Raw genomic sequence first — 23,576 nt, forward strand, 5'->3', positions numbered from 1 at the left:
TTAATCATGTTCATATTTATAATAATAAATAATATTTTTTCATACAAAATAATACTTTCTCGTCGATGACTCAAATATGATATATGTCTCACAAAATTAAATGATGAGACTGTCTAATAAAAGTTTTTGTCTACTTTTTAATTTAACATAAGAAACTAAATAATTCACATGAGATTAATATTAATATTATGATTAAAAGTTAATAATTATTATATGTTACACGTAGAGTATTTATTTCTTTATAATGTGGTCAAATATTAGTCGTTCGATTATCAACATATATGTAACTTCCATAAAAATATGAGAAATCTACATTATCTAATTATATTAAAATAGGAATAACATTCGGTATTTGAAACGTCTACTACTTAAAATAAATAAATGTTTAAATATTTTTTTAAAAAAAGCTCTTTTTGGAAATACTCAAACACATGCATGAAATAAAAGAAGTAAATCATGCATTTTTAAAAAGTCTTTCAACCATTGAATAAAAATAACTGACGTTTATTAAATATTAAAATGAAATCGATCCCTAGTTTACTGTTTTAAAAGAACTCAACGTCTGTCAAAATTATCAACGTATAGATGCAAAAACATTTAAAATATTGTTTACACCCATGACTCGTGATCATAATATGCGGAAGAATGCAAGGTTCTCGGGTTAACATGTGCACCCCCAGCTCAGCCTACTTAGTTTTCAGCACATCCAGTCTCCTCATCAACAAACTGCTCACTTGCACCATTCACACCTAGTGAGTCTACATGCAACAGTGAAAAGTACTGTAATTAAAATAAATTTCATGATCTTAAAATCATGAACTTAAACATAACATGCCAAAGCATAAACGTATCCTATCATATCTCAACATATCTACATATATGTGTTCAATTTTTTTATTTGAATTCAAATAATTAGTTGTGAATTTCATATCAACTCTAGTCGATGAATCCATCTACGTATAACCACGGTACCTGGCAGCGGAGACATCAGTGACAATATTACCCATCTACTAAGCCTTGGCCTTACATGTTCGCCTTCGTATTAGTCACAACCAACTCCTATCTTTCAAAACATATCACCATGTTTATCACTTATAAAAATCATGTGCATATGTAAATTTTCTTAAAATCAAGCATGCAACGTAATTTTCGTATTCCCATAAAAAGTCATGTTCGTGATAACGTATACATTTAAAACATGTAATTTTGTGATCAGGGTGCTGTCAGGACGGCTAACTCGCCCCTGGTGCAAAATAATCATTTTGCCCCCGGAAACCCTAATTGACCGCTTTACACACGGACCTCAAAATTTCGACCCGAAGCCAGTCAGACTTATTAAAACACCTCAAAACATATTTATAATTATTTCCTAGACGTAAACTCGAGCCAATTATGTAACTTTTATAATTCGTTTTAAATCTCGGATAGGGGTCTCGGTTTTAACTCGAATTAACCTGAAACTCAACCAAATCTTTCCAAACTTAAACCATGACCTAACCACACGTGACTAGCCCTTAAATCACACATTTCAGAAATCCTAAAGCCCTCGAAAACCATCGACCAGCTGCTGGAATTTTCTGCACGTTAGAACTTTCGAATCCTAGCGCACCTAGCTCCCATAACTTGACCCTAGGCACGAGACCAACGTGACCGGCCCTTAACCAACTATCCTAAGACCAAGTTCGAGCCATGAGCTCCATCCTGGACCAAACAAACCCACGTATACAGCCTCTACCCGTCGTATCGCTAGGCTCACCCATGAAGCAACCCAACTTGCCACATAACTTTCGAACCACCTCCAACCTTGTGTCCAGCAGCTCATGGACCATTCTCAGCCTTGAAATGGACCCAACAGGGTCTGGACCATGGCCTAGACCGAGCCCATGCACGCTGCTCTCACCACTTTTACCCGATCTAGCCATAACAACCACCAAGAACACAACATCCGATCGACCCTAAGCAACATGCTTCAGACCCGATCTCGACACTTAAACCTTCACTAAACCTGCTGTAAATCATCTCTTAACGTCAAACCCGGCAGCCCCTATGACCATGTCAACAAAAACGCGAGTTACATGAAGAAAAGTGAAGTGTTTCCATGCAAATATGATCCATATGCATATAACATATTAGAGCTGATTTTTTTCATGCATAAACACACAGATAAATATATATTGATGTGAATAATTAGAAAAACAAGGTATATGGCATGTCTTTGCGTATATACGCTCAAAAACAAAGAGATAATCGTGTAGAGTTTGCACCGGAGAGACGGGGAAGGAGTTCTCTGAAAAACTTGAAGAATTTCGAAGGTTGCTGCTGGTGTTTTTTCGAGAATGGCTGCTGCTGAAAGGAGAGGGGCGGCCGAAGTATTTAGGGTAGGAGATTAGGTTTTTTTAATAGTAGGTTAAATTTAATATTTGGTGTATCATAGTCCCTTAATTAAAAATAACGAGGTTAAATAGAATTTGAGCCCATTATGTTTTAAATAATTCCATTAAGTCCAAAAACACTCCCGAAAAAAATTTCATTTGGGTACGTTTTTTAAAATATTGTCCAAACATTCAAAAAGTCCACAACTTCGTAAAATTTGCGTGCCGGTTTAAACAATGACTGGACGAGAAAAATACCTTACCAAAATCTATTTTCGAAAATCACTCTTAATTACACCACATATTAAATAATTAAAAATAATTATTTAATAAAAATATTTTTTCTTAACTATCAATGGTCTCCGTACCTCGTTCGAGCGCGAAATACTGGTAAAAGCCCTAGTAAATTAAATTTTAATGAGCCAAGAATTAAAACACAAATTCATGTCACAATCATGTATTAAAAATAATTAATAAAAATACCTAAAATATTTGATAACTTAAATGTATGTAATTCATGTATATCTTCAAATTTTTGAGACTTCTATCGACACGCGAGAGTTAGTGGGAACCAATTTGTCACCACAATTAAAGCAGCAATTATAGGAAATCATTCCCCCCTCCACGTCTTTTAAACACCAAATCCAGCTAACCAATTGAATTCGATTCGCTGTTTTCGATTTTATAAAAGAATTGATTTTTACTCCATCAACTTAATCTGGACTATATCTTTTTAGGACAATTGATTTTGGATTGAGAAAAAGATATGCATGTATACACATATATCTTTTTCATAGTTTTTTCTCCATCAATTTAAATATTTGGTGGGGAAAATAATCATCACCTATATGATGTATGTATTCTTCTATACATGGCAAACAAATTTAAAACAATGGAAAAATAGTTCATAACTTGATATTAAATAAAGAGTATGTCTTTGATACGGTCTCACGAATCTTTATCTGTGAGACGGGTCAACCCTACCAATATTCACAATAAAAAGTAATACTTTTAGCATAAAAAAGTAATATTTTTTCATGGATGACCTAAATAAGAGATCCGTCTTACAAAATACGACCCGTGAGATCGTCTCACACGAGTTTTTGCCTTAAATAAATTAGTGGAGCAGTTGGACGATTTGTCAATAATCAGAAGTTTAATTCTTCTTACAAAAACTTTTTCTTGTCCGATATTCATAAATTTTCAATTAACTTATTTTGTCCATGTAAATACATTAGTTTTTTTCATTGAAATTTTTTTTCCACCTAATCAAAATGCAAATCAATAGTCGGAAGCCACTAATTAAATTAAAATATAATGAAACATATTTCTAATAATCAAGGAGATAAAGTAATCTTCTTGATATCATGGTGTATAATCATCGTGACATTATTTATAGAATTAAATAGTTATTATAAATATCTATTTTTTTATTATTAATAAACTACATTAAATTTATGCTTATTACTTTATGACCTCCGAATTAATCTTCTTAAATATTGATAATTCGCAGAAGAAATTCTAAATGGGCCCACACGTAAATATGGGCCAAAATTTACATCCCACCCCATGTGACAACTGTATCCCATTCCCCCCCCCCCCCCACACACACACACACACTGTTTCCTCCTCCTCCTATGCAAGAAATCACACCCCACTTCTTCCCGAATTCTCACCTTTCGTACTTCCCGATCTTGCGTAAAAACACCCATACTGCTTTTTTTTTTTTATTTTATTATTTCCTTTTCTCCTTTCTTGAAAAGATAGAACTGTAGCGACTGATCGAGGGAAAGGTGAAAAGAATCTCAGAATAGTGAATACAATGAAGATTTTTGATGGAATGTGAGATTCTGAGCCAGACCCAATAATTTTCTTCGAACCCATTTCACTCTCTGGGAATAATGGCCTCGAGAACGCTTCTATTCGCTGTGTTTTCGGTTTTAGCCGCCGTTGGCCGATCGCAGTCACCTGATGCGGCGGTTATGCAAGACCTCAAGAGGAGCCTCAATTCACCTAGCCAGCTCGGTTGGGTCGACTCGGACCCCTGTAGTTGGAAGAACGTGCAATGTTCCCCGGATAAACGGGTGACCCGGATCCAGATCGGGAATCAGAATCTTGAAGGGTCTCTTCCTTCTAACCTCAATAAACTGGCGTCTTTGCAGGTGTTTGAAGTTATGAAAAACCATCTCACTGGCCCGCTGCCGAGTTTTGCAGGGTTGAGCTCGCTTCAGAGCCTTTTGCTCAGCAACAACAATTTCTCTTCGATTCCCTCAGATTTTTTTAATGGTATGAACTCGTTGCAAGATGTTTTCTTGGAATACAATCCCTTAGACTCGTGGGTTATCCCTGAAAGTATCAAGGCTGCGTCTACTTTGCAAACTTTTTCAGCCACGGGTACCAATCTTTCTGGATTCTTGCCTGATTTTTTTGGGCCTGATACGTTTCCGAGCTTAGTGGATTTGCGTTTAGCGTTTAATTATCTAGAGGGCCCGTTGCCATCTACTTTTTCGGGCTCTAGCATACAGAGACTGTGGCTCAATAGTCAGAAGGGTAGTGCTAGATTGAACGGTTCGTTGGATATTTTACAAAATATGACTCAGTTAACTGAGGTTTGGTTGCATGGAAATTTATTTTCGGGGCCATTACCGGATTTCACTGGCTTAACTCAGTTGCAGAACTTGAGTTTACGGGACAATAGTTTGACCGGGCCTGTGCCTGATTCTTTGGTTGGATTGAAGTCACTGGCGATGGTGAATTTAACGAACAACAAGTTACAAGGGAAGACTCCGAGCTTCAGTGACACGGTACTGGTTGATATGAGGGCTGGTAGTAACAGTTTTTGTTCACCTGATCCGGGTGTGAAATGCGATCCACGAGTTGATACGCTTCTCAATGTGGTTAAGGATTTTGGGTATCCTGTTCAATTTGCTGGGGTTTGGGAAGGGAATGACCCATGTGCTTCTTGGAAGGGGATTACTTGTAGCAATGGGAAGATCACCGTGGTGAATTTTCATCGAATGAATCTAAGAGGAACTATTTCTCCTAATTTTTCACAAATCACAACTCTGCAGAGATTGATTCTGTCTGATAACTTGTTGACAGGTGTTATTCCCAATGAATTGACGAACCTTCCCGATCTTACAGTGTTGGATGTTTCAAATAATCAAATTTATGGTCCAGTACCAATTTTTAAGAGTAGTGTGTCGGTCAACACTAATGGAAACTTGAATATTGGGAAGAATGCTCCGCCTCCACCACAGGGTGGGAGTGGAAATTCTCCTGGATCCCCTTCAGATTATGATGGAAGATCAAGATCAAATGGCAGTGGGAAGATATCAACCGTGGTGGTTGTAGGATCCGTTGTTGGTGGTGTTTGTGCCCTCGTCTTTGCCGGAGCATTGGTCTTTTGCCTTTATCGAACCAAAAAAAAGCGAAGCCGGTATAGTACAGTCACCTCATACCGTGGTTATACATCCTCATGACTCTGGGTCCGAAGATGCTGTTAAGATTACTATTGCCGGTTCAAGCATTAATGGTGGGATGAGTGAGACTCAGAGTCATGTGAGCAGTGGGCCTAGAGACATTCACATTGTTGAGACAGGTAGCATGGTGATTTCTATCCAAGTGCTGAAAAATGTGACAAACAACTTTAGTGAACAAAATATGCTAGGCAGAGGTGGATTTGGAACGGTTTATAAAGGGGAGTTGCATGACGGGACGAAGATTGCGGTAAAGAGGATGGAATCTGGAGTGATGAGCGAAAAGGGATTAGATGAGTTCAAGTCTGAGATCGCTGTTCTTACAAAGGTCAGGCACAGGCATCTGGTTGAACTTTTGGGATATTGCTTAGATGGAAACGAGAGGCTGCTTGTCTATGAGTACATGCCACAGGGGACACTTAGTAGGTTTCTTTTTAACTGGAAGGAAGAAGGGTTGAAACCTCTGGAATGGACGAAAAGGCTGGCTATCGCATTGGATGTTGCCAGGGGTGTCGAATATTTGCATGGTTTAGCTCAACAGAGTTTTATTCATAGGGATCTTAAACCATCCAACATTCTTCTTGGAGATGATATGAGGGCTAAAGTTGCAGATTTTGGGCTTGTTCGCCTGGCCCCTGATGGTAAAGCTTCAATTGCTACTAGATTGGCTGGAACTTTTGGCTATCTTGCACCGGAATATGCAGGTATATATATATATATACACCCCCCCACCCCCCCAATTTGTAAGAGCTTTATTTGTTTGATATAAAAATCGTGATAATTGTTTCACGGAAGTTCCTTGATTTACTCCATCAAATTTTAGCTGTCGGTATGAAGTTCCTTGATTGCATTGACATGATTATTTTCAAGTACAAATGATTACCACGCCTTTTTAATCTTGAAGAGATTGGCACGGCCCACCGATTTTTCTTTTGTTCTTCACGCTCCTTCCTTTGAAGAGATTCCGAAGTTGATATGAAATTTTTACTCTTCATTTTTTACTTGCATGTGCATCTCGTGAACTTGGTCAACAATAACTGGAACCTAACCTGCTAATGAGACATGTTTCATGCTCTTTGTTTCACCTATAAAAAGAACATTGAATCTAGCTTTGTTGAATCTGAAGATTTGACATTCGTTCGACCTATGGGGCAACAGACATTTTATATGCGGTTGTTTCCTTGCTTGCTTGCTTGCTTCCTTTCCTCACCTGAATGTGGTTTCTTTGCATAATTGAACAGTAACCGGCAGAGTGAGTACCAAAATCGACGTATTCAGCTTTGGAGTGATTCTAATGGAACTTATCACCGGAAGAAAAGCCTTAGACGAGTCCTACCCAGACGACAGCCAGCATCTAGTGCCATGGTTCCGCAGAATGCTCATCAACAAAGACACCTTCCGAAAATCCATCGATCCTACTATCGACCTCAGTGAAGAAACTCTTTCTAGCATCAGCACTGTGTCAGAGCTGGCCGGCCACTGCTCTTCGAGAGAACCACATCAACGTCCTGATATGAGTCATTCGGTGAACGTGCTGTCATCTCTTGCGGAACTCTGGAAACCATCTGAACCAGCTGATCCAGATGATGTATATGGGATCGATTATGATATGACCTTACCTCAAGCAGTCAAGAAATGGCAGGCTCTTGAGGGAACGAATTCCATCGATGGCTCTTCTTCTTACTTTGGTAGCAACGATAATACTCAGACGAGCATACCGACTCGGCCATCTGGGTTTGCTGACTCGTTCACATCAGCCGATGGACGTTGAGATCAGGGCCGAGGTTGGAGTTTTTCTTGTGTATTCTGTCTTCTAGCAAGTTGCTTTGCCTGTGCGCACGAATGGTGCTCGGGTGATTAAAATTTCAAGTGGTTAATCTTAATTTAGAGAAGTTTCAACCCACCCCTGTTCTTTCTTTCAATGATTTCCTCAAACTCAGAGATAGTTTTAGTTAGATTTTATTTGTTTCGGGAGTTTGTTACTAAACTCTATTTCATCCCAACCATGATCCATGTCTACTATAATTAATTTTATGGTCTCTGTGTCAATTTATGATATTTCTCTGTACTTTACCCCCCTATTATTGTTATGTAAGATAACAATGAGGAAATTTTTTCTCCTTCAAAAATATATATATATATATATATATATATAAACAAATAAATATATTTAAATTTATTTTTATCAAAATTTTTGATCTACTGGATTATTTCAAAGTAACTTTATAATACAAAAAGATTTGTTTGATGGATGCTTTCCTTGGCCCCATCCCAAAATTAATGGAAGTTTGGGCCATTTCGCTAATGTACACTTAAATGTTAGTAGGACCACCAAATATTTAATGTCAATCAGTTGATGTTTCCCAACCAAATCAGTTGGTCTTTGATTGAATCGATTCATGCTGCCCGCCCTATAACCATTTCCCTCAAACACGCTTTTCAGAAACTGAATCGTCCCATTCGTTAACACGCTCGATTTCAACTTCCCTGATTTTCTGTTATTTCTTGGTTTAAATTGTTTTGGTCTTTTATTTTTTGCTGGTAGTAAGTTTCCTCCGCGTTCGTCTAGAAGATTGAAGGGTACCATCCGCAAACTAATTGTTTGTAAAAATGTAGTACTAAAATCCTCAAGAAAAAGAATTATAATTATACTCGTGATTGATTTATAATCGGTGTGGGTATGGGGATTTTATCCTCATTTTCAGACCCACGTCGATGATAATAATAATAATAATAATATAATTTTTCCCAACGATTAACAAATCAAAAAAAGAAATTCTAAGACCATAACCATCGAATATGGTTCATGATCCAACATGTCGTCCCATGATAATGATGTGTTTTCATCTTTGTTGTTTATCAAACCATGCATTATTAATGTTTATATTGTTTAAATAATACTAATATTCATATACGCAAGTGGATTGTTGTATGAATATTGTTTAAGTAAATTTGAAAACTTTTTTTCCAACTCAACTAGTTATATTTGAAGTGGTGATGAGGACGGAGATGTAGATTTAATCTTCGTGAGATAGGGGATGCATGAATGAAGATGACGAACTCACCCGTCTCATTACAATTTCTAGAATAGTTATTATTATTTACAAAAAAATAACTATTATATGATTTTTATAGTCTTATGTCATTTTTTTTTTGTAATTATCATAACAAAAAGATCTTATATATACCAAATTCATCAATAATTTTAAGATCCAATGTATTATTTTATCCTAACACTTTAATCACTTCTGTTTAAAATAAAACCTCACATCTTATAAACTCTTAAAACAATATAAAATATGCAAGAATTTATAAATTATTTTAAATAGTTTAGTCAATCACCATCTAAATTGTTTATCTGATTTATACATATATAGTACAAAGATATAACAAATAGTTCAATGAACATTTGAATAGCCCGACCCGGATTAAAACCCGGAGCGGACATCCGAACCTTCCCCTGCCCCATCGACAACAGTTTCTGCATGTAAACAAGTCAGAGAGTTTCAAAGTATGGACACACGTTTTTCCGTTTTGTCCCTGGAGTCTTCACACGCCACCGCATACGGAGTCGGTCAGTCCCGCGGACCCATTGACGGATTCGGGTCAAAACCTTTGATTCAATCGTATTATTATATTTTATTTTAGTTTTTTTCCCGACTTACCAAATATTCAATGGTCAATCTTCAAATCTCTTCCCAACAATTTTCCTTATGCACAAACTCACAAAGCCGGTGTTGAACGTTTCTTGATTTTATAAAACTATTATTCCTATGTTTTGAAATTCGTACCAAAAACCCATAAAGCATATGCGACATATGTTATACTTATATATACCATCTCAAGTTCCCGAGAAAGAAGCAAAACCCAACGAACAAACTTATTACATATCTATTCTTGATCAATATATACCCGTTTGTTTTCAATCTTTATCTTGTTTTATATAGTTTCGATCCATTTCACTACGTGCTTTACGAATGATTTCAACATGGAGAAGGAGAATATCTGCACGTCGTGCAGCAAAGAAGCAAAGTTTGGAGGAGGAAGATAATGCTAACATGGAGCTAGCAATACCGAGCCATTTTCGTTGCCCAATTTCACTCGACTTGATGAAAGATCCAGTGACGTTGTCAACTGGGATAACATACGATAGGGAGAGCATCGAGAAGTGGATCGAGGCGGGTAATGTTACATGTCCCATCACTAAGAGGGTCTTGAGAGATCTTGAGCCTATACCTAATCATGCCATAAGAAAAATCATTCAAGAATGGTGTGTGGAGAATAGGTCTTATGGGGTGGAAAGGATTCCAACTCCTAGAATTCCTGTAACTTCCCATGAAGTTTTGGAGATTCTCACAAAAATAGAGGATGCAATACGAAGAAATGATGACGAATCTTGCCTAGGTTTGGTGTCAATGATCAAGTCTTTGGCTAAAGAAAGTGATAGAAACAAGAGATGTATTGTCTCGAACAAGGCGGGCAGGGTTTTATCTGCTGCATTTGAGGCCTTATCCAAGAGGGATTCTATCAATGAACACGTTGCATTATATGAAGAAATCTTGTCCATGTTGACGATATCATTAGAGTCGCCTCTTGATGAGGAGACAAAGAAGAATATGTCCACAAGTGAATCCTTACAATCCATCGTGTGGTTCTTGAGATTTGGGAGTTTGCCCGGTCAAAGAAATGCGGTATTAGTCTTAAAAGTAATACTTTCTTGCAATGATCAAGAAATGGTTGAGGATTTGGTCAAGATTGAAGGGCTTTTAGATGCATTAGTGAAGTTGATCAAAGAGCCCATTTGCCCCACCACAACAAAAGCAAGCCTGTTAGCAATGTACTATATAATAACATCATCTCAGCTGAATTCAGACAAGAAAGCTGTCATATCAAGATTTCTTGAAATGGGGATGGTTCAAAATCTTCTCGAGATTCTCGTGGATTCTGAAAGAAGCATATGTGAGAAGGCTTTAGGTGTCTTGGATGGGATTTGTAGTCATAGGGAAGGGAGAAACAAGGTGTGTGAAAATGTTCTAGCAGTGCCACTTCTGGTGAAGAAATTGTTACGCGTTTCGGATTTGGCTACAGACTTTTCCGTTTCAATTCTATGGAGATTGGGAAAGGATGATGAAGATGGAGAAGGGACTGTTGCGCTTGAAGCACTTCAAGTAGGCGCTTTCCAGAAGTTGCTGTTGCTTTTGCAGGTTGGTTGCAAGGAAACAACAAAGGAGAAAGTGACTGAGCTTTTGAAGATATTGAATCTATATAGAAATAGCGTGGAATGTATAGATTCTTTTGATTTCAAGAATCTCAAAAGGCCATTTTGATTTCAAGAATCTCAAAAGTGATAAATTGAATTAATTTGTAATCTTGGGAAATCAAAGGATGTCAATAACCTTCTAGAATTGCATATGAAAGGATGGTCAAAGCTTGAAGAATGAAGAGTTAATCTTGAGAATGGTCGTCATTCTAACAGTGTTGTTTAAGTCTAAGTGTCTTTGTTTAATTATAAATTGGCTCTCATGTACGTGAAATGTAGAAGAAGAGAAGTAAGAAAAACAACAACAAAATATAGGAGTGTGCTGTAGCTACTCTCAAAATTCAGTCAATAAAATTCTTTTTACGCTTCCGAACCCAACAAATTTGGTATCAGAGCCAGGTTTACATCTGAGTCCAGCACTTGGGCACGTTACTCTTGGAACCTTTCTGAAAACTTCAGCCTTCTTTGTCTTCTTCTCATCCTTGGTTTTATTGATTTCTTCCTTAATTTCACGTAAAGCAGCTTCACGTGCAACCAACCATATTTTTTGGTGGAGACCTTGCTTACGAGAAGCATCTGAATCTCTCAAAAAGGCATAATGACATCCAGTTTATTTGCTTACTCTCCAAGTCAGGTTCCTATTTTTGAAGGAGTACATTATGCTTTTTGGAGCAGCCAAATGGAGACTTTCTTCATCTCCTTGGATCTTTGGGATGTGATTGATGATGAAGAACTCGAAGAAGAACCAAGCAAAGACGATGAAGGATACTCAAAATTTCAAAAAGAATATAAAAAGACAGATGCATTGGCGCTGCCTTATATTCAACAAGGAGTAGGGAAAACTATTTTTCCTCGTCTTTTTAATATAAAAAAGGCTAAAGAAGCTTGGGAGATATTGAAGCAAGAATTTCAAGGCACAGAGAAGACAATTGCATTACAGCTCCAATCCTTGTGGAAGGATTTTGATAATTTAAAAATGGAGGAAAGAGAGACGGTACAAGATTTTTCTTCACGGGTTTCGAATATTGTCAACCAAATAAAAAGTAATGGAGACAAGATTGAAGATAAAAGGGTAGTTGAAAAAATTCTTCGAAGTCTTCCTCCTAAGTTCGATCATGCCGCTGCCGCGATCGAAGAATCAAAGGACTTGTCAAAAATGACTATGTATGAATTGACAGGTTCACTTTTTGCACATGAGCAAAGAATTAACCGTTTAGTACTCCATCACTGGATCAAACCTTCCAATCTAGGCAAGCAGCAGTAGCAGATTCAAGAAATCATGGAGATTCTAAAATTGGAGGCTCAAAATATAAGAAAGAAAAATTTGGGAAGTGGAAGAAAAATGAGAAGCAAAACAATTGGAAAGTCAAGGCACCACAACAATACGGTAACTCTCAATCTTGCATTATTTGCAAAAAACCAAATTATGAGTCAAAGGATTGCTATTTTAAATGCAAGATATGCAAAATTCCTAACCATTCACAGAAGGATTGTTGGTTTCAAAATAAGGAGAAAAAAGAAGATGCTTTGAATTTTTCAAAGGAAATTCATGAGATTCTGTTTTATTCTCAAAATAGTGACAATGAGTCAAAACATCAGTGGTATTTGGATAGCGGTGCAAGTAATCACATGACAGAAAATAAAGATATGTTTGTAGAGCTCAACTTAAACCTCAGCTCAAGCATCATTATTGGTGATGGAAGCTATAGGAATGCTGAAGAAAAAGGAACTGTTGTTGTCCAGACTTTCGTAGGTAACAAAAAACTCATTACCGATGTTTTATTTGTTCCGAGTCTTTCATACAATCTCTTAAGCATTGGACAACTTATACAAAAGGATTTTTCAGTCCATTTTGACGATGGAAGGTGCAGAATTTTTGATAAAAAGAAAAATATTATTGTCGCGAATGTTGAGATGAAGAACAAAACTTTTCCTGTCATGCTGCCACTAAACAATGATTTTGCACTTAAGGTCGAGAATGCGGATTTGTCTAATCTGTGGCATTTGCGATATGGTCATCTAAATTGACGGGGTCTTCAATTGCTCAAAGAGAAAAATATGGTGATCGGACTTCCTAATATTCAAATGATGGATAACGTCTGTGAAGGTTGTGTTTATGGTAAGATGCATAAGCTTCCATTTCCACAAGCTTCATGGGGAGCAAAATCACCACTTGAACTTGTACATTCAGATATTTGTGGGCCAATGCATACTCCTACTCCAGGAAACAAGAGATATTTTATTATCTTTGTGGATGATTTCACGAGAATGATGTGGATTTATTTCTTCAGTCAAAAATCGGAAGCATTCTCTGTTTTTCTGCAATTTAAAGCTCTTGTTGAAAGACAAAGTGGGTATCTTATGAAGAGTTTGAGGACTGATCGGGGAGGAGAATTTCTCTACAATCCTTTCATGGAATATTGTAAAGTTAATGGCATTAAAAGGCAGTTGACAGTTAGCAGATGTCCTCAACAAAATGGGGTAGCCGAGAGAAAGAATCGCACGATTGTGGAGATGGCAAGAAGCATGCTAAAAGGCAAAGGAGTTCCAAATCTATATTGGGCTGAAGCTGTACACACAGCTATTTATATTCTCAATCGATCTCCAACCAAAGCTGTCAGAAATAAAACACCGTTTGAAGCTTGGTACAAGAAAAAGCCTGGAGTTGATCATTTCAGAATATTTGGCAGCATCTCTTATGCACTTATACCATCCCAAGATCGCGAGAAATTTGATGAGAAAGGCCAGAAACTTGTGTTCATTGGCTACAGCGATGAATCCAAGGGATATCGTTTGCTAAATCCATCAACAAACAAAATTTTTGTATCTCGAGATATTGTTTTTGATGAGAAAGCTACTTGGGATTGGAAAGAGAAAGAAACTGTAGACATGGCATCACATCAATTTGATAATCCAGTAACTTCTCAAATTGGTACATCTCAAGCTCCTACACTAGAATTTTCCACAAATCAAGAATCTGATTCAGAAAGCCCTCCAAGAAAGACCAGACTACTAAGTGACATCTACGATTCATTTGAGCTTGGATTGTTCTCGTGTGAACCCCAATCTTTTGAAGAAGCATCAAAAGATAAGTGTTGGACAAAATCAATGGAAGAAGAATTGTCCACAATTGAGAAAAACCAAACGTGGGAGCTTGTTGACTTGCCTAGAGGAAAAAAAGCCATTGGTTTAAAATGGGTCTACAAAATAAAATACAATGAGGATGGATCGATTCAAAAATACAAGTCTCGGCTGGTTGCAAAAGGATATTCTCAACAACCAGGAGTTGATTTCACAGAAACATTTGCTCCAGTTGCAAGAATGGAGACAATTCGTACTGTTTTATCCATAGCAGCACAGTTGGAAGTAAATGTTTTCCAACTTGATGTAAAATCAGCATTCTTAAATGAAGAGATTCAAGAAGAAGTGTATGTTGAGCAACCTGAGGGTTTTGAGATCAAAGGTAAAGAAAACAAGGTATTTCGACTCAAGAAAGCATTATATGGGTTGAGGCAAGCACCCCGAGCATGAAATAGCAAAATCAATAGCTATTTTCATCAAAAACAGCTTCAACCGAAGCACAAGTGAATCATCTCTATATGTGAAGAGTGTTGAAAAGGATTTCTTGGTTGTATGTCTCTATGTTGATGATGTCATCTACTTTGGAACCAATAAAGTCATGGTGGAAAAATTCAAAAATAAAATGATGAAAGATTTTGAGATGACTGACTTGGGACTCATGAAATACTTTCTTGGAATTCAAGTAAAGCAGAGTCCAGGAAGAATTTTTCTATCTCAAGAAAGATACATTGATGATCTTCTAAAAAAATTCAACATGAGCAAATGCAAGCCTGTCTCCACTCCTATGGCTTTGAATGAAAAATTTCAGGTTAATGATGATGGTGAAAAGGTTGATTCCACTCTCTACAGGAAATTGATTGGCTCTTTGATCTATCTCAACACAAGGCCGGATATCACGCATTCGGTAAGCTTGCTTTCCAGATTTTTGAATGAACCTAGTAAGATTCATTGGGCAGCAGCAAAAAGAATCTTAAGGTACCTCATGGGTACAAAGAATCATGGAATTGAGTTTAAGAAGGAAAATAGTTGTAAGCTCATCGGGTTCACAGACAGTGATTGGGCAGGATCGGTGGATGACCGAAAAAGCACATCTGGATATATTTTTTGTCTAGGATCAAATGTGATATCATGGAGTTCAAGAAAACAAAAATCTGTAGCATTATCTTCGGCAGAAACAGAATATATAGCTGCCACAGATGCAGCATGTGAAGCAGTTTGGCTCAGGAGAATTTTGAAAGATTTGAAATTTGAGCAAGACGAGGCAACAATAATTCATTGTGACAATATGTCAGCAATTGCAATGACGAAGAATCCAGTCTTTCATGCACGATCCAAGCATATCGAACTACGACATCACTATATAAGAGATTTGGTTAATCAAGGAGAAATATGCATGGAGTTTGTCAAGACAGATGATCAGCCAGCAGACATTATGACAAAAGCTATCACTATCGACAAGTTCGACAAATTCAAGAAGCAACTCAAGATTACAAATTAAGAGGGGGTGATAAATTGAATTAATTTGTAATCTTGGGAAATCAAAGGATGTCAATAACCTTCTAGAATTGCATATGAAAGGATGGTCAAAGCTTGAAGAATGAAGAGTTAATCTTAGGAATGGTCGTCATTCTAATAGTGTTGTTTAAGTCTAAGTGTCTTTTTTTAATTATAAATTGGCTCTCATGTACGTGAAATGTAGAAGAAGAGAAGTAAGAAAAACAACAACAAAATATAGGAGTGTGCTGTAGCTACTCTCAAAATTCAGTCAATAAAATTCTTTTTACGCTTCCGAACCCAACAAAAAGGCCATTTAATAAATGAAAATTTAATGACAGAAAATAGTTAGGACTGGGTTAGAAACTGGTGTAGATTTTTGAAGATGTTTGATGCATATTTATTTGTTTAATTAATTAAATAGGTATCTTGTAAGACGGTCTCACGAATCTTTATCTGTGAGACGGGTCAACCCTACCGATATTCACAATAAAAAATAATACTCTTAGCATAAAAAGTAATATTTTTTCATTGATGACCCAAATAAGATATTCATATCACAAAATACGATCCGTGAGACCGTCGCACACAGGTTTTTGCCTAATTAATTTCAGCCGTGGGAAATATATTGGGATTTATTTCACTTCATTGTGGTATTTATTATATGTGTTTAGTGGATTTATTTTACTTATTTCTTACAAATCTAGGTGTTTTAAAAGATTAATTCATATCACTTCATAAAAGAATTAATAAACTTTGATATAAGGAATTTGCAAATACGAGGCAGAAGTCGCTGCTTGTTGAATTTTCAACATTCTTTATCATCGAATTATTCATCTGTTTGGAGGTAATTATTGGTTTGAGCTCGAAAATTAAGTAAATGTTATCCAATTTCTTTTAATTTAAAAATTTGTAAAATACTTTAAACTCTGCAACCAGATTAAATAATTTGGGTATATTCAAACATGCTCGAACTCGACTTTTGGGTTGTTAATTTCGAATACGGATCAAATAATGTATACAATCTTCTTTGAAAAGGTCACAAGGTTAGATAAATTCATTTGCACCCTCGACCTAAACCAAGTCCAAGAATATTTTAAGTTGCTAACCAATGTCAAAGCCTGCCCACCGTATGTATCCTGTAAGTCACAAAACAACAGACACCCTAAAAACTTCATCGACATAGCCACAAGAACTCACCATTCAAACTAAATACACGCTGTCTAAAACTGCAAAACCAGCTGCAACGCCACCCTCGTTTGAAGACGAGACCTTCGTTCGCATCAAGTAACCACAATGCTCGTTCACGATCACCTTATCCTTGTTCCTGTAAAAAATTTCAAGTCATATAATCATTTGATTGTTTCTTTCGGTAGACATCATTGCTAGATTTCTCACCTTACATACGCTGCATACACCCCAAGTTCTGATACAACGTTATCGTTAAAAGAAACGCCTTCTCGCATTAGAATTGCAGGAGAAATGGCTGGAAAAATTCTCTGCATAAGAATATAGGCTGCATTTTCCTCATTGCCGACCTTCTCCATTCTTTCGAGTGCCAACTTCAAATCATCTCCATATATATTGTTGCCTAAATGGAAAAGTTGAAAACACGTCAATGATTATAGCAATAATTTGCATTAGTCTTAATAACAAGTCTGAACTTAGACCTACCTCCTCCTTCCCGTTGGGGCTTCATGACGTAAGATCCAGGTCTCTCGATTGCATCCTTGATAATGTTTGAATCATCTAGACTCCACAACCCAGCAAAGCATTTTCTTACTTTAGCAATGTCCTCTTTGTTTTCAAGAAACCTGCTAGGAAAACAGAGAAACTAATCTGAGAACGCATGGAAGGTACAAGTTGCAAAAATTTGAGCACACTCACAAAATCATTGTGAACCCTTTCTCACCCTCGATTCAAAATACAAGGTCACAGCTTGAATAAACTTGAAAATCAAAAGAAAACAACATAATTCATATCGAGTAACAAAAACCTTCACTATTAATATATTTACTGATATTTTGCATTTACAAAACTGCTGTAGATGAATCACCGTTCGAGTATATTGGGTTTTGCCAACTCTTGTTGAATCTTCTTGGTGCCAGCTAAATGATAAGAAATTGAAGGACATTTGACTGCCGATGATTTTTCCATCAGTAAACGAGCTTTCCATTCCTACATGAGAACTTTAAATCAGGCGAACAGAATAAAAACTGGCAAGTTCACTCATTCTAAAGGGGAAACACAAAGCAAAAAACAAGATGACTCACCGATTCTGAAGGATAATCAGTTGGAGCATAGCCAGCTCTAAAGTAAACCACTGCCACCGATTCACCATCCCTACAAGTGTAGCTCTAAAGGTTCAAGCAGACAAGCCACCAACTTTGAGGTAATATTGAAGTCTCATTTAAAGCTTACACAATAAGTGTTCCATCTGGCAGAAGATTTCCTTGTGCATCAATCTCCGCCAATGTCTTTCTAATGCTTCTAACATGATATGTATTATCTAGCTAAGGATATATATCCAGAAGAAATCTCACGAAAAAATAATAAAAAAGAGGATGATAATACATAAAAATGTTGTAAAGGGTAAATTCAGTATTCACGGTACGGAAATGGATATCTTTCCTTTAATACCGTGCAAAGCCAATGTTGATCATACATGTTCCGTTCTTCAGTTTGAACCACGACCATAACTACAGCACTGAATAGCATGTTAATTAAGATGGTGACAAGAAAATTCAGGGAGAGAACAGCATATTATAAGTTAACCAACGTTGGGTTATTATACTCGATCCAAGCTTTAGCCATTGCCTCGGCAAACCGACCAACCGCATCGTTTTGTGGAATCCTTCCGGGATCTAACACAAGGTGCTGTTTGAACTGATGAAGCAGGCTCCTAAAAATAACAATACCCCTCTTTATATTCACCTAATTTTAATTGTGAATAATTTGTGGGTTATTGATAACCCAGACAACAAACTAAAGATACAAGGGCAATATTTTCCAATACAAAATGGGGAATAATCGATCAGTGAAGCTGCTACCCTCCACATTCTCCTCCTATCTTTCCTATTACTGCACCCAACCTTTTTCTCCAGAAACGGAAAATAGAATCCAAAAGTTGCAAAACTGACAAACTATATGCACTTTAGTGCTATCAAATCGCTGCAACAAAAACTGACAACAGTTTGTTTAATAGCCATCAGAATCTAAGATGACATAGAAACCACCACAGGACTGTAGAGGATCCAAATTGTCCTAAACTTTCACTTATTACAAAGATTTCACTCTGTACATTATACATAACAGGTCTTATTATTTTCTGTTCATCACAACATTTTAGACGTCTACATAAAATTACACGGAAATAATAAATAAAGTCCTATTGGAAGAAACACGTTTAGAAGATAAAAATAAAAACCTGTGTGCCATATTCTAGTTCAACAAAGAACCGAAAAATCGTAAGCATTACTTTAGACAGCCTTGGGCTTACTTAAATGGAATTAAATCGCCTCAGGAGTAATGTTTTAGATGCAATAAACGTTAATATGGATAACATAATGGAAAAGAACAAAAATATGAATGACATGATGAAAATGACAATACATAAATAAAATAAGAATATTATTTGATACAAATGAAAGAAATAAGAAAATATCCTGAATAACCTGTGAAGTTCACTAACAAGACAGCTCAGTCCAGGAAAGGAAGATGAAATTGTGTTGAGCTCTATTTGGAGCAGTAAATTTGTTTGCTCATCCAGCATATAGTCTGAGCGATGTAGTCCTAAGCGTATATCCTAAATATAAAGTATCTAAAAATCAGCACCCTTCCCTACAAAGTAGAGAAAAATACTATCTACTTCAGCGATCTAATCAAAATTAGTTTAGAGATTGCAATAAGTTACACAAATGTAGTTGAGATGTGTGTTATGAATAGTTTAATAATGTACAAGGAAAAGATAATTAAAGATAACCAATACAAGAAGAGGAAAATGCCAAAAAGAATAATAGAAACATTGATAGCCCTAAAAGCCTAACAATCCTTCTTCCCAAGTTATGCAATTTGAATATAACATGAATTCAAATATTATTTTCCGTTCACCCAGTATAAGTTGAGGATAGACATTTTCGTTCACTTGATGTTCGAGTTCTAATAGTACTTCCATGCATCAGGGGCTTCATTGCTTAATGTCCCAATGGTGGCATCATGGATAAGGAAACATAGGTTCTAAAAAATTTAAATATGCATATTACTCGAATGAAAAAGGAAAAAATTAGGTAGTTTCTAAATCTGCAACACAAAAAATAACATTTGGGCAAATTATCAGTAACCATTTAACTATTTTACAAAATAACTATTAGAACTAAATCAAAATAAATTAAAATTAAAATAGCAGAAAGAACTTGAATGAACTGAAAATTTTAATTTACAATCGTTAATAGAGTAATTCTTGCCAGCTGACTATATGTCAAAGAAGAATAACCCTAACCCTGTTGGATTAATTTCTACTCTCTACTTTTTGAATAGAACAATTTACCTCAATCTTCTTTTCCACAAAATTTGCAATCTAAAACAGTAACATTATTCTAAAACAAGTATCATTATAAGTTACGACAAACCTAGTTCAATTGGTTTCGGACGAAGTAAATCCAAACAAGAAGATACCTCTATCTTGTTGCTGTCTAACATTGTGGCATGAATATCCAGGAGTCTAGATGTAAAAGCATCCACTTGTTTGGTTCTAGAAATAGAAGGTGAGTAATGCAATTATTGCAGAGAAACAAAAAAAATAGAAAAGGAAAAAGGAAACGTATAAAAGATCAAATTTTGCATTACTTGATTCAACAAAAACTTAACAAAGGTATGGTTATGGTCAATTAGGACACTCAATCACTTAAACATTAAGGCAAACCCCACACTAAATATGCATTTGAGTCATCCATCAGTTTACGCTAAATGGTGAATGAATGGATGGATATACAGATGTGTGTTTGGCTTAGAGCAGGAATGCTTCAACCTAGAGAGCGAATCCTGTAGGAATTTCCCGTCCAAGCTTACACGGTCAATGAGTTCGTTGAAAATCGGAGCAACTTCACAAGCTTGCTTCCAACAGCTTTCAGGAAATGGCAGAGGCAGCAAAGATATTGGAGCATGAACCAGGCCGACCCCTGGAACTCTTCCTGATCTCTGCAAGTTCATAAATATTATAACTAAAACCAACTAATGATTCAGCTGAGGATTAACAATAAAAAACGTTTCCACGTTGAGTCTCGGACATCAAACAGAAATTTTGTCAAAAATATAAAGCAGCATTGAACTAAATCAGCTAAAAATACCAGGCATCAAATGATTAAACTTTACACCTAAAAGCAAAACGATCAGATACGAGCCTCACAATTCACTGCAAAAATTTTCACCAAAAGACTATGGGAAAATCAGAAGAATAACAATCAAAATAAGTTAGAATATCACCTATCTTTGCCCGGATCGATAGCAATTAATGACATTATAAACAATTTAAAACATAAAGACATAACTTCTTGGAATTCAAGGAAACAAAAAAGGATAATGCCAAAAAGGAGAGAAATTATACTGTCAGCTCTTTACTCAATTTCAACCTGCGAATTCCTGTCCCCAACAAGAAGCCCACGAAGAGAACTCCAGACCAGAGCATCATAAGCCATTTCCTGAACCAATTTTGAGTCAATTTTGTGAGGATCAAAGATTGGTTTTTTATTCTCAATCTCTTCACTTCGGCCGCATTTCAATGGAGTTACTGATGAAGGCAGACTCTTCGCCATGGAAATATTAAAGGGTTCTACAAAATGAACTTGAAAAAATCCGATCTTGTGTTTGGAAAGATGAGACAGTTTTGATTTATGATGAAAAAGAGCGATAGGTGAGGATATTGTGATATCTGAAAGCATGAAGAAAGCGAAGTCGGCGATCTTAATTCACTGCCTTTTCTTGGTCACTTTACTGGACGCGAAGGATGAACTTTGGTGTGTACCTCATTTACTTTGGCCGCCGCCGTGGCCGGGGGGAAAACGATTAGTGGAGGCGATAGTCTAACACGTGTTCGGTATTTGCCGTATTTATACTTTCCATGAATAAAAAGTAATATTCTTAGCATAAAAAATAATAATTTTGAATGGACATTTCAAGTAAGAAATTCGTCTCATAAAATATGATCCGTGAGACCATCTCTCACAAATTTTTTTTCCATATCGAATAGAAAATTTTCATTAAGTTATTTTAAATGATATTAATATTAAATCGATAGTATATCTATTTAAAATATTCTGAATTAAATTTATTTTAACCAGTAAAACACTCACAATGCTTTCTATTTCTTTTTAAAAAAAAATCTATAAGAATACAACAAAACATTTTAATTAAGAGTATGTCTTTTGTGAGACGAGCTCACAAATCTTTATCTATGAGATGGATCAACACTACCGATATTCACAATAAAAAGTATTATTCTTCGCATAAAAAATAATATTTTTTCATGAATGACCCAAATAGGAGATCCGTCTCACAAAATATGATCCATAAGAATGTCTCACACAAATTTTTTTCGTTAATTCTCATAGTGTCCATCTATTAAATTTGGAAGACTCAAATATAGATAGATATCTATGTTTTAGTCGTGGATGAATTTATTATATTTTGATATCGAACTTGATATTTCCTCAAAATCTAGAATCTTTGTGTAGACATTGGGTATAGGAATAAAATTATTTGCTACTAGCTTAATTACTTTTACTGAGAATTAACTTCATTGCAATTTGGGCACACGTATTTGCTCGTGACATGGGCATCCAGGCCAAGAATCCAAATAAAATTTTCGATCATGTTATTTTCATCAAAGTCCCCAAGAGTGGATAGGGGTATTTGGGCAAGACGGCCAGGGGCGGAGCCACCCCCCGCCCCAGCCCAGTCTACATTTTGGGCCTAGCGAGGAATATGGATTGAGATTTTTTTTTTAAATTTTAGTCTTGCATTTTCAATTTTTAGTCCATTTTAAGAGGATTTTCTTTCACAGTCGTCCCCCCAAAATGAAAATAAGAGAGACTAGTTGGAAATTTCACGTAAAACCTGTTGTTCTCCCCACAACCTTCGTTGGCTCAGAGGTCAGGTTTGTTCTCATCTCAATACTCTTTCAAAAAATGTTCTCCTCGCAGCCTATGATTAAAATAATTTCTGGCTACGTCCAAGATCCATGAAAGAAATTTGTTCTATGTGGCTGATAAAAAGTACTTGGAGTTTGTAGAACATAGGAGGGGTTGTACACTTCCAATTGCCAATTGTTCCTTGAATCCATGCATGAATTAGTACTACTGATGGAGGCTTCCAAAAGATCTTCCCAATTATTACCATCACCTGTTGCCTGTACTAATTTCATCTTCCCATTTTATCAACGGCTCCAGTTCTTCATCTTTCTCCACTTGATCAACAGACAACAAACAACCGTTTCTCTCGTCTGGATACAGCTTGCTTTTCGCTGGAGTCGTCGGTGAAGCTCAATGGGGATTGCATGTTGGACGTGAGAGTTGAGACATTAGAAGAAGACGATTGATTAGTGAAGGACCACAGCCCATTGAGAAACGTTTCGAGTGATTGTATCTGGATTTCTGGGATTCGTTCAATTAGATCCACAATATCCCATAGACTTGCAGAAATCATGATCTTTGGACAGTTTTTCGTCTTGAAATGATGCATTCTTGAAGATTCCAAAAGCTGCTAAGCTACTACGTTACGTTAACCGGATCAGATTATCTAAGATAATAGAAATCCGACTTTTGAAGTTGGTGTAACACATAAAACTATCCCTGATTATGTGCTCTATGGCGGACTGGATCGGATGAGGAAGCTTCT

General features: G+C 36.4%; 3 protein-coding genes and 1 long non-coding RNA gene across 6 annotated transcripts; 2 read left to right on the forward strand and 2 right to left on the reverse strand.

Annotated features, from left to right (window-relative positions):
• Positions 1 to 483: 483 nt before the first annotated feature.
• Positions 484 to 2,397, reverse strand: LOC142520461 (uncharacterized). Its single transcript, XR_012813926.1, has 2 exons — positions 2,265 to 2,397; positions 484 to 758 (listed from the first exon to the last, which is right to left on the reverse strand). It is a non-coding gene; the product is annotated as an uncharacterized LOC142520461 (long non-coding RNA).
• A 1,584-nt stretch (positions 2,398 to 3,981) lies between these two features.
• Positions 3,982 to 8,030, forward strand: LOC142555337 (receptor protein kinase TMK1-like). The gene is given in 3 exon segments (XM_075666165.1): positions 3,982 to 5,818; positions 5,820 to 6,555; positions 7,093 to 8,030. Coding segments are annotated over 3 exon segments (2,811 nt in total). The 5' UTR covers positions 3,982 to 4,273; the 3' UTR covers positions 7,623 to 8,030.
• A 1,517-nt stretch (positions 8,031 to 9,547) lies between these two features.
• On the forward strand, positions 9,548 to 11,293 carry LOC142555345 (U-box domain-containing protein 20-like). The gene has a single exon (XM_075666175.1). It carries the CDS (start codon positions 9,829 to 9,831, stop codon positions 11,176 to 11,178), a length of 1,350 nt encoding a protein of 449 aa, XP_075522290.1. The 5' UTR covers positions 9,548 to 9,828; the 3' UTR covers positions 11,179 to 11,293.
• A 5,380-nt stretch (positions 11,294 to 16,673) lies between these two features.
• LOC142555355 (glutathione synthetase, chloroplastic) lies at positions 16,674 to 21,767 on the reverse strand. Of its 3 annotated transcripts, none has more exons than XM_075666186.1 (12): positions 21,314 to 21,767; positions 20,713 to 20,882; positions 20,361 to 20,436; positions 19,361 to 19,491; positions 18,466 to 18,588; positions 18,308 to 18,393; positions 18,108 to 18,183; positions 17,960 to 18,029; positions 17,743 to 17,864; positions 17,361 to 17,500; positions 17,085 to 17,277; positions 16,674 to 17,013 (listed from the first exon to the last, which is right to left on the reverse strand). In XM_075666186.1, the coding sequence occupies exons 1-12, from the start codon at positions 21,620 to 21,622 to the stop codon at positions 16,890 to 16,892; spliced, it is 1,620 nt and encodes a 539-aa protein (XP_075522301.1). In that variant the 5' UTR covers positions 21,623 to 21,767; the 3' UTR covers positions 16,674 to 16,889. The 3 variants fall into 3 exon arrangements, with proteins under 3 accessions (XP_075522301.1, XP_075522309.1, XP_075522317.1); XM_075666194.1 differs by having other exon boundaries at positions 18,108 to 18,176; positions 18,301 to 18,393; XM_075666202.1 differs by having other exon boundaries at positions 21,289 to 21,583.
• Between the last annotated feature and the right edge of the window lie 1,809 nt (positions 21,768 to 23,576).

The sequence above is a fragment of the Primulina tabacum genome, chromosome 1 (assembly GCF_025594145.1).
Source record: "Primulina tabacum isolate GXHZ01 chromosome 1, ASM2559414v2, whole genome shotgun sequence".
Taxonomy (NCBI): domain Eukaryota; kingdom Viridiplantae; phylum Streptophyta; class Magnoliopsida; order Lamiales; family Gesneriaceae; genus Primulina; species Primulina tabacum.

Bases quoted from the DNA above. Each gene is read 5' to 3' on its own strand.
- LOC142555345 (XM_075666175.1), top strand. From the start codon at position 9,829: ATGATTTCAACATGGAGAAGGAGAATATCTGCACGTCGTGCAGCAAAG.
- LOC142555355 (XM_075666186.1), bottom strand. From the start codon at position 21,622: ATGCTTTCAGATATCACAATATCCTCACCTATCGCTCTTTTTCATCAT. The intron at 18,184-18,307 runs CATTTCCGTACC...ATAATACATATC, and splicing joins GGTATTAAAGGAAAGATATC to ATGTTAGAAGCATTAGAAAG. The intron at 17,278-17,360 runs GTAGGTCTAAGT...TTTTCCATTTAG, and splicing joins GCCCCAACGGGAAGGAGGAG to GCAACAATATATATGGAGAT.